At 60.8% G+C, this 9,626-nt stretch overlaps 1 protein-coding gene across 4 annotated transcripts; it reads left to right on the top strand.

Moving 5' to 3' along the window:
* Positions 1–3,280: 3,280 nt before the first annotated feature.
* FBXO39 (F-box protein 39) lies at positions 3,281–9,299 on the top strand. Of its 4 annotated transcripts, XM_027047273.2 has the most exons (5): positions 3,303–3,371; positions 4,128–4,285; positions 5,789–6,895; positions 7,700–7,876; positions 8,059–9,299. In XM_027047273.2, the coding sequence occupies exons 3-5, from the start codon at positions 5,870–5,872 to the stop codon at positions 8,185–8,187; spliced, it is 1,332 nt and encodes a 443-aa protein (XP_026903074.2). In that variant the 5' UTR covers positions 3,303–3,371; positions 4,128–4,285; positions 5,789–5,869; the 3' UTR covers positions 8,188–9,299. The 4 variants fall into 4 exon arrangements, with proteins under 4 accessions (XP_026903075.2, XP_026903079.2, XP_026903074.2 ...); XM_027047274.2 differs by lacking the exon at positions 4,128–4,285 and having other exon boundaries at positions 3,281–3,371; positions 8,059–9,298; XM_027047278.2 differs by lacking the exon at positions 4,128–4,285 and having other exon boundaries at positions 3,301–3,379.
* Positions 9,300–9,626: the final 327 nt, after the last annotated feature.

Raw genomic sequence — 9,626 nt, 5'->3', positions numbered from 1 at the left:
CGGGAGCTTTGGGGTTATCTCGTTTATTGTGTTGTCCGACTGTTAAAGCCAAAGCCATTGTTGTAGTTCACCGCATCACTCACAACTGCAGGGTAAATGTGGGATCCCAGAGTCTGTGAGACATTTTCTCTGCACCCCTCCCAAGTCAAAGCACTGAGGATCCAACCTCCAAGGCAGAGAAAGACGTCTGTCCAGAGATGGAGAATAGGGAGTCTCTTCCTCTTTCTGAAAATTCAACCAAGCAAGCGGCAAGGGGAACAAGCAAAACGGTGAGCCCGCCTTTGCGGTGTGAGCACAGCCCGTGTCCGCCCGCAGAAGACCGTGGGAGCAGCCTGGCACAGCCCGAGCGCAGTTCTCAGTGTGACCCTGAATCAACACCAGGCCCTGCCTCTGTTCTCTCCTTACCTGGCCGTGAACTATCTGGACCGTGTTTTTAAAACCCCCCAAGAGCTGCCGGATGTTTGCAGACACGGCCGCCAGCCCTTCTCCAGGCCCCTTCTCCGCGTGCCCAAGTGAAGTCTCTCAGAGCACCTGATACCTGCTTCGTCGCGTGAGCTCCCGGAGACCAGGCCGCCTTCGAAGGCTGAGCCAGATCTCTGAGCGTGTGCCTCTGGCTCCGAGCCCGGGGACGGAAGCCGCGAGCACTGCACGCGTGCTGAGGGAGGGAACGAAGCGGAGGGCGCCGGGCCGGCTCTCGTGGTGGAGCGGGCAGTGGAGGCCCAGAGAGCCCAAGTCCTGGGCGGGATCCAAGCTGTCGTGGCTTGCCTCCAGCAGATCGGGGTTTGAGGCCGCTAAGTTTTTACATCCTAAATTATTTCCTAGTAATAATAAGAGTTGGCATTGGAGCTACTGGACCATCGTGTGAACGTGGTTCAACAGGAAGCTCTTTATAAATGGTTAATCAGCCAAGGAAGCTAGACGGAGCCGACGGGGAGCTTCCCTGGGATTATACGAGGAAAGGGAGGCAGGGTCCAGCGTGGAATCCACGTGGACGGAGTTCCGAAGCTTACACACCGGAGGCCTCATTTAAAAGACAAAAGCAGCAGTGACCACAAGCTTTCATTATCGGATGTTTTTCAAAACACAGAAGTACGAGATGTGGTTGTAACCGGCTGATATAATGTCACACACGAGGGGAAAGCTGACAACCTCCCCTCCCCGCCCCGGGGCCCTAGGACACCCACACCGGCAGTCTGGTCAGTATGCTCTGAACACTTTCCCTTCGCTCATGCAAACCCAGAAAAGTTCACGTGGGGCTTAAATTGTTTCTCATTCCCCATATATTATCTCACTATACTCATTCCTCTGCCGTTTGCCTTTTTTTTCTTCATATATGACACACGCTCCTTACAAAAAAAAAAAAAAAGACCTAAACGTTCCTTTCTAACTTCTTCAGCTACTTCTACGAGCACACGAGGGCACCATTTTGCAAAGGCGGCGAGCTCCACAGCTGGTGGGGGTACTGGGGCCGCACACCCTGGCCACCCACGATCCGCGTTTTCTTTCCACGCTTTCCCCCACCCCTACGTCACGGGGTTGCCAGATCCAGCAAGTAAAAATGCATTACTTGGGACAGAAACAGTTACAGAATAATTGCATGGGACGCAGTTATACTAGAAAAATGTGGCCCTGAAACTGAAATTTCACGGGGAACCCTACATCTCATCTGGCAACCCGATTATATAAACACGCACACTGGGAGTCCCACTATAAACACTGCTTTGTCCCTCTGACCCCAAACACCCAAGGACATGTCTCCAGGCCAGATGATGTGGCTCTTCTCTCTTAACAGCCACATAAGAGGGCACAGTGTGGCTTCCCTAGTCTGTCCCTCCTGTCCCAAGCCCCCAGAAGGTTCCTCCGTGTCTCCTCGGTGACATCTGCAGCTCAGGGTGTGTGCTTTGGGGACCGGGGACAGCAGCACGGAGACATAGCCCAGGAACTGGCTTTTGCACTTTAAACACACCAGGTTTTCAATACACATTTCTTCAGGAGAAATGCTGGCGGCCGGCTTCACGGAAAGGAAACCGAATGAGAACCTCCCGCTAACCTGGAACAGAAAAGGTGCACAGATGGAGAAGACTGCGTTTTACACCGTCTTCCTGCGCGCCCCCCCCCCCTTGGGAGTCTTTCCTTGTGAAAAGGGAAGGATTTTCTTCTTGGGTTTTTTCCTCTTACAAGAAAAGGTTTAACTATTTTCCTTCGAACGGAGATACTGGTTTGCCAGCAGCCGCAGAGAAACCAGGAGAGAGGCCCCCGGCTCTTGGGCCTGGGAATCCCAGGTGTCAGGCACGTGGATGGGACATCCGGGCTGTAGTCTGGGCACCTGGGGAACCCAGGCTTGTCTCTGGAGACTGAAAATACCCTTTCCTGTCCACCTTTCCTGAGATTCCTCACTGGTCCTTCCCGGTCAGAGATGTGGCGCTAGGAGCGGGGAGGACGGGAAGGGACAACGCGCAGGGAAAGGCAGAAACGGAAGGAGGCAGGGAGGATGCAGCTGCGGGGGGGCGGGGGCTCAGGACGCACACCAGAGCTGGGAGGCTGGTGTCAGAGGCCTACATGCACCCCCCCCCCCCGCCTTTTTGCCTGACCTTTAGGGACACCCTAGGGCCGCCGGGGAGAGGAGGGCCATGGAAAGTGGGTGCGTTAGACACCCACTCACGCCTTGTCTTAGGTGAGTCAGATGGGCCAAGGCTTTCCGGTGGGAACCACTTCCGAGTTGGGGGAAGGAAAGGGGGGGTGCAGAGCGCAGCGCCTCCTCCCACAGGCCGGGCACCGAGCTCCCGCACAGCCTCTTCCCCATCGCAGAGGGAAGCCCACCCTCAGTCGCGCGAGCGCGCAGCCCCCAGACACGCCCGGACCCCGCCCTACCCTGCGCTCCGCCTCCGACTCTGTGACCCCGGCCCTCTGCCCTCTGGCCCTCCCCACCTCCTCCACCTCCTCCACCCCTCGGACCCGGCCCCCAGTACTCTCTCCGGCCCCCTCCCCGCTAGTGCCTGAACCTACCCCCTTCGTATTCCCGGAGCCCACCCCCCACGGACCCCCAGCCCCGCCCCACGCACCTTTGCGCCCGGAACCCGCCCTCCCGGGACCCCCGGACCAGGTCCCCCCAGACCCCGGCGCGCGTTCCGGGACACTTGGCGGGGCCGTCCGGCCCCCTGCACGCACCGCGGGGACCCTGGCCACCCCGGGATGGGGCCTCGCGCCCAGGGCACAGCGGAGGCCCGCAGGCCTGGGCGCGTCACAAAGGCTCATCGCCAGCGAGGGCGCGCGTCCCGGAGGCCTGCGCGGAGTGGAGCGCAGGCGGCGCGGGAGCAGGCGGGCGGCTTGCGGTCCCCGCAGCCCAAACCGGGCGCAACGAGCGGGGCGCGGTGAGCGGGTAATGGGGCCCCTGCCGCCTCCTCTTGGAAACAGGCGTCCTCGGGCACCTCCGGGCCGTGGGTGACGCGGCTTCCTTAGGTTTCTTCCCGGGCTGGCCGCTCCCCACCTGGGGGACAGGTCTGTGAGCCCTTGGGGTGGGTTCCGATCCCTTCCCGCTCTCTGCGGGCGTTCGCGGGGAGACTTTCCCAACTTGCAACACCTCTGTTTCCCCACCTGCAAACTGGGTGTGTTCACCGCGCCCAGCAGGGACCTCCCCCAGAAGCGCCTTGGCCTCCACTTACCAGGCGCAAGCGCGGTATAGCCTCTGATACGCACCAGGCACCTGCACGGATCAGCTCATTTAATCCTCCCGCCGCTAAGACAGAGGCGCCACTATTATCCCTGGTTTTCAGATGCGGAGACTGAGGCACAGAGAAAATTAACTTGCCTGAGGTCATCCCTAGCAACTGATGGAACCAGGACCCGACCTCTGAGCTCCGCGGCCTGCGGCTGGCGAGGTCGTTTAGGAGGGGAGGATGTGCCCAGTACCGACTGTGGCTTTTGGCTTTCCCAGCCCGCGGATCGGTTCTGCCCACACCACCCGCGGTTCCGTGTCTGAGAGCTCCTGCGCCCGGTGACTGCTAGGGCAAAGGGTTTTGCTCAGCTCTGGGAGTGGCTTGGCCTCTCTCACACGCCTAGCTCCAAGCAAAGCGCTGGGAACCCAGTTCTGGGAACAAAGAGACGACCCTCTCTCTTCCTTTGTTCAGTGTGCAAGTGCGACTCACAAGAATGAGGCCGTCCCTGGTCTCAAGGGGTGTGTGAGTCCCACGGGAGACAGGCTGGGACGAGGATCATCGTCGGGGACGGACACGGGCGAGAGGGGAACCCTGGACGGGGCCAGGCCGCTGCCAAATCCCGCGTGCAGGTCTGCCTGGATCCGGAGGTGGGGGAGGGCGCCGGGCCCCAGAGGACCCGGCAGAACCAGCCTCCCACACGTCACCACCTTCGGGGGCGCCCGGGGGCCCATCACAGGGAGAGCCGAGAGGAGAGGGCACGGACGCCCGCCACGGTTGCACACGGATCCCAGATGCAGCCGCGGACAGGCACGGAGAGCACGTGAGCGACGCTCACGAGCTCACGCGCAGACACATGTCCGACCCGCATTGAGAAATGCGATTAACGTGTCCCTCGGCTCCTGAGGGCTGTGTGACCACAGGCAGGCGCCCTCACCCCTCTGGGGCTCAGTTTCCATCTGTAAAGACATGCTTCCCAGAGCTCCTCTGGCTCTGCGGTTTCGTGAGCCGTGAGGATAATCTCGGGCCACTTGGTAAAGTAGCCAGCAGAAGCGTTCCGGGGCCACAGGGCCGCAGGCTTGAAGAGCGGGGCCTCTGGGAGAGACAGGGAAAGGGAAAGAGAAGTTTCAGGCCAGGGAAACGTGGAAATCAAACCATCAGGAAAACTTCAGCAGATGGCTCCTGTAGAAAGTCCCAGGGCCCAGCACCCCAGGTGGGCGGTGGCCGGGCCCTCCCGGGGCCTCCCTAGCTTCGCAGAGGTCTCGCCTGCAGCCCGGCTGCCAGGTCGTCCCCACTTCTATGTTCCCAGTCACCGTGTCCTGCAAAGAACGCATAAACCCACGCATCCCCGCGGTCCCGCTGCCCTAGCCCCAGGCTCGGAGCCCAAAGTCTGCTCTGGCCATTCATCCTCCCCCTCCCTGGAGGGTCCTTTCTGATGTCAGACTGACAACACCTGTGGACACAGGATCCTTGGCCCTTGCCCGGCCCCAGCGGCCTCATGGGAGGCTCTCCGCCCGTGACCCTTGATGTGCCGCTAACCCTTTGAATGCAAACACCCCCATCGGCAATTCGGTGCCAAGCTGCCAGGGTCCCCATCCCCAGAAGGGGACCCGGCATGTCGGAATTCCAGTCTCGGCCCCTAGGACGCAGCCTCTGTCTGCATCGCTCCAGGGCCCCTTGAGCCGGCACCCCCCCCCCGTTCCGGCTCCAACCCCCGCCCCCACAAGTGAAGTGACAATTTTTAGTTCCCCGCACGTGAACAGATCCCATTCATTCCCAGTTCTGTGGCTTTGTGCCACGGTGCCCTCTGCCCAGAGGTGCCCTCTGCTCTCCTCCAGCACCGCCAGGCTGACCTGGGCTGCCTCGCGGCTCCCAAGCAGCCCGCGAAGCCCCTCCCAGATGCCGCCTCCTCTGAACAGCCCGGTCCCCAGGCCTCTCACTCCTGGGACTGTGCTGGGTGCGGGTCCCAGTGTGCGTGTGTCCGAGAGACCCCGACGGCCTGGGTCTCTGCGGGCCTTCATGGCGAGGCTCACCCCTCACGGAAGGGCTGCACGTGCGGCCGGGCTGCGAGTTCATTCAAGGGGGGTCTGGTTTCTGTTCGGCAGGTCACGGTGCTTCCTTTTTACTCCCCACAGAAGACGAGCGGTCGCTTTTGTTTCCTCGTTTTTGGAAGCCCCTGCCTACCGCACGGCTGCTCTGGACACCCCGGCTCCTCGATGGACCAAGAAAGCCAAGCCGTCCAGCCCCGAGACCAGAGCTGCTGGGCCGCCCTGCCCGACGTGTGCCTGCGTCGCGTGTTCTGGTGGCTGGGAGACAGGGACAGGTCCCGGGCCGCCCTCGTCTGCAGAAAGTGGAACCAGATGATGTACTCGGCTGACCTCTGGCGGTACAGGACCATCACGTTCAGCGGGAGACCCTCCAGGGTGCACGCGTCCGAGTTCGAGTCGGCTCTTTGGTACGTGAAGAAATTTGGCCGCTATCTGGAGCACCTGGAGATCAAGTTTCTGAACCCTTACAATGCCGTGCTCACCAAGAAGTTCCAGGTCACCATGCGAGGCCTCCTGTCCCGTCTGGGCAAGAACAACAACCGCCTGAAGTCGCTGTCCGTGCAGCACCTGGAGCTGGACCGTCCCGTCTGGAGGAACAGCATCCGCGGCTCGCTCATCAAGAGCCTGAGCTTCTTCTTGAAGAAAGCAGGAAGGCAGCTGGATCACCTCAGCCTGAAAGGGGCCAGGCTGACCGTGGAGCAGGGCTGCGCCGTGCTCGGCTCCCTGAGCGGCTCACGGGGCGAGAGCCTGGTGTCCCAGCTCAACATCGAGGACTACTTCAGCCACCACCTGGCCGTCTACAGCAGCCCCCAGTTCAGCAAGACCATGGCCACGTTCCGCAGCCTGGTGTCCCTGACCCTCAACTACAACTGCATCTCGGACGAGCTGCTGGACGGCCTGTGCGAGAACAACGCCAGGACCCTCTGGACCATAAACATCAAGTGCCACGTCCACGACCCCCACGGCCAGGTCATCTGGGGCATGTCCTGGGCCAGGCTGGCCAGGCGCGCCTCCAACCTCAAGGTGAACTTCTTCTTCGAGCGGGTCATGAAGCACGAGCGCCTGGCCCGGGTCCTCCTGCAGGAGATCCCCGTTCGGGGCCTCAGTCTGAGAAGCTGCTACTTCAGCGACCCGGACTGGTCCATGAGGCCCACGCTGACGGATCTCCTGCCCACCTTCCGGCATACGCTGCAGGTAGGGGGGCCGAGGGCCGGGAGGCTCCCCCAGGGCAGAGGCCTCTCCTCTGCTGCCTGCTCCCGGCCGGGCCTGTGCCCACTCAGACCAATGCTCGGGCTATGTTCCCGGACTACGTGTCCCGCCCCTGCCCCGGCGTCACAGCGGGTGACAGCTACTGCTCACCTGTGCACGCGCAGCATGAGGCATTTTTGGGTGGGCTACCCGCCAGGGAAAGCCCTCTGTGCCCTCTCAGAGCCTCTCCAGGTTGAGGGCGGGTCTGAGGCCGCTTCCTCCCGGCACCGGGTCCCGGCAGCACACGGGAGTCTGACTCCAGACCAGACCCACCAAGTCACTGAGGAGCCCAGGGGCGTGCGCGGCCCTCTCCCCTGGCCGCTTCCCCATCTGTAAAATCGGGGTCATTGTGTCCCTCCACGGACCTCCAGGGAGGCTGGGACGATTGAGGTCAACTGATACAAATACCACCACCACCAACGAGGGCCTCTAAGTGCCGATAACTCATTTGAAGCCTGCCTGTTACTGTCCTTCCGTGGGGGGCGGGGGGGGGGGGTGGCCGTCTGGTGGCCCGGCCGGGAGGCTGAGGGGCTGGGACCAGCGCCTCGGGCTCTGAGCTCCAAATGCCTCTTGCAGATTGGGTGAAATCACCCACACGTCCCCATCTGTTACCTGCGGCCCTGGGGCCACCGTGGTCGTCTGACCCACAGCCGGGCCGCAGGCGTGTTGTGGGAGGACCCGGCCGGTGCCCAGCATCTCTGCCCACTGCACCACCCCCTCCACCCCGTCTCCCCTTCGCTGCCTTTCCAGAAACTGACGTTTGAGTTCAACAACAACCACGAGTCCCTGGACGAGGAACTGTGCTTCCTTGTCTCATCCTGCAGGAAGCTGTTCTACTTCAAAATCTGGGCTTTCCTGGACGTCAGGTTCGTGGAGCGGATCCTGAAGAGCCAGGAGGAAGGGCAGTGTTCCCTGCGCACTCTCAAGGTGGGGCCCTGGGTCTGTCCCCGGGGGTACCTGCACGGGAGGGGGCCCAGAGCCACCTCTCCCCAGCAGCTGGCTTTGGGCTGTGCCCGGCGATGCCCGACCGTGCGCGCCCGAGGCTGGGACCAGCATGGGGCCGGCCTGGCGCAGTCACGGTGCACATGTCGTGTTTCTGTGCTGCGCAGGTGCGAATTTACACGAACAGGTACGAGACCAACGACGAGGACAGGACGCTGCGTGAGATCCACCGGAAGTACAGGAAACTCATCGACTCCGAGCTCAACTATTTCGTCATCGCTTACCCCATGATGTAGGGAGCACTCTCCGAGGGCGTCGGAGCCCCCTGCCGGTTCCCACAGAAGGACCCGGAACCCCCCCTCCCACCCCCCCGTGTCCATGTTGCCAGTTCCACCCCATCCGACGCCCCAACAAAGGCTGGGGCCGCTGGTGATGTGCCTTTAAAGTGCTATGTTTACCAACTACCCAGGGCTGGCTTCTCCTTGGTCCCTGGGCGTGGGCTGCATGGCCTGCCTCAGGCGGGAGCTGAGAGCCCGGAGCCACACAGAGTAGTGTCTCGCCCGACTCCTAGAACACCTAGAACACCTCGGGGGGCAAACAGAACCACGCTTTCCCCCGACTGGCCAATTCGGAAAAGCCTGGTGTCCCTGGTGACTGCAGGAGCCCCAGCACCAGCTCAGCGCTGGGTTGGAAATGCACGTCCTCTGGGAGGTGGGGAAATTCCCGCTTGTAAGTTTTTTTTTAACTTTTATTTATTTTTGAGAGAGAGAGAGAGAGAGCGCGCGCGCGTGTGAGCAGGGGAGGGGCAGAGAGGGAGACACAGAATCTGAAGCAGGCTCCAGGCTCTGAGCTGTCAGCATGGAGCCTGATGTGGGGCTCCAACTCACGAACCCGAGAACATGACCTGAGCCCAAGTCCGGTGCTTAACCGACGGAGCCACCCAGGCGCCCCCAAACTCCCGCTTTTAAATGCAGCCGCTCAGAACTGGGCCCACCTCCCCTGACCCCTGCACAGTGATCCCACACCAGCGGTGCTGTGGCCGTTACTCCCACTTACAAAGAATTGTAATGTCCTGGGGACACATCCCTAATTCGGTGTTAAGTGAGAAGGCCAGGACACAAAGCTGCATGTTTGGTGGGATATCAATCATGTAAAGTGTGTAGGGGGGCGTTTTGAAAGCAGAGAAGAGCTACCCCAGAAATGTTAACAGCGTCCCTGGGTGACGGGATTATACGTGGTTTTTGTTTTCCTTTTTATGGTTTACCCCACTTCTCAAACTTTCTACGCGGGCTGTGTGTTATTTTTAGAATGGAGGGGGGTGGTCTCCTGTGTTTTAAATAGGAAGTAATTACAAATCCTTGGGCCCAGGCCCCAGACATGTATTAATCCTGGTCTTTTGAGATTTTTGTGCATATATTTGCATATAGGGTTTTTTCCCCAATAGACCTCAATTAATAAAATTTCAGAATACCTTCGACAAGGGTCTCGTTGCAGACTTGATTTGCGTAGCCTTCTGTGTGCTCTGTCCGCATCTGTGCAGCTGCCCAGGCCTCTGTTAGAGTTCCTGTGGATCCAGTGTTTTTGAGGTCCCAGCACCTCCGTGGCCACGGCCCCAGGAACCACCCTGCAGCTGCTGGGTCCACGTGGCTCCTGTCTCACTAGCATTCAGGATAGACCAACACAGGCAAGGGGGTAGGTCCCCCTGTTGGGGCACCAGAGGGGCCCTGGGAGCCAC

The sequence above is a fragment of the Acinonyx jubatus genome, chromosome E1 (genome assembly GCF_027475565.1).
Source record: "Acinonyx jubatus isolate Ajub_Pintada_27869175 chromosome E1, VMU_Ajub_asm_v1.0, whole genome shotgun sequence".
Classification (NCBI taxonomy): Eukaryota; Metazoa; Chordata; class Mammalia; order Carnivora; family Felidae; genus Acinonyx; species Acinonyx jubatus.
This window is presented reverse-complemented; position numbering and strand designations above follow the sequence as displayed.

Excerpts from the sequence above, each read along its gene's own strand:
- FBXO39 (XM_027047278.2), top strand. The coding sequence starts at position 5,870 with ATGGACCAAGAAAGCCAAGCCGTCCAGCCCCGAGACCAGAGCTGCTGG. Across the intron at positions 6,896-7,699 it reads CCTTCCGGCATACGCTGCAG|AAACTGACGTTTGAGTTCAA; the intron begins GTAGGGGGGCCG and ends CTGCCTTTCCAG. Across the intron at positions 7,877-8,058 it reads GTTCCCTGCGCACTCTCAAG|GTGCGAATTTACACGAACAG; the intron begins GTGGGGCCCTGG and ends TGTGCTGCGCAG.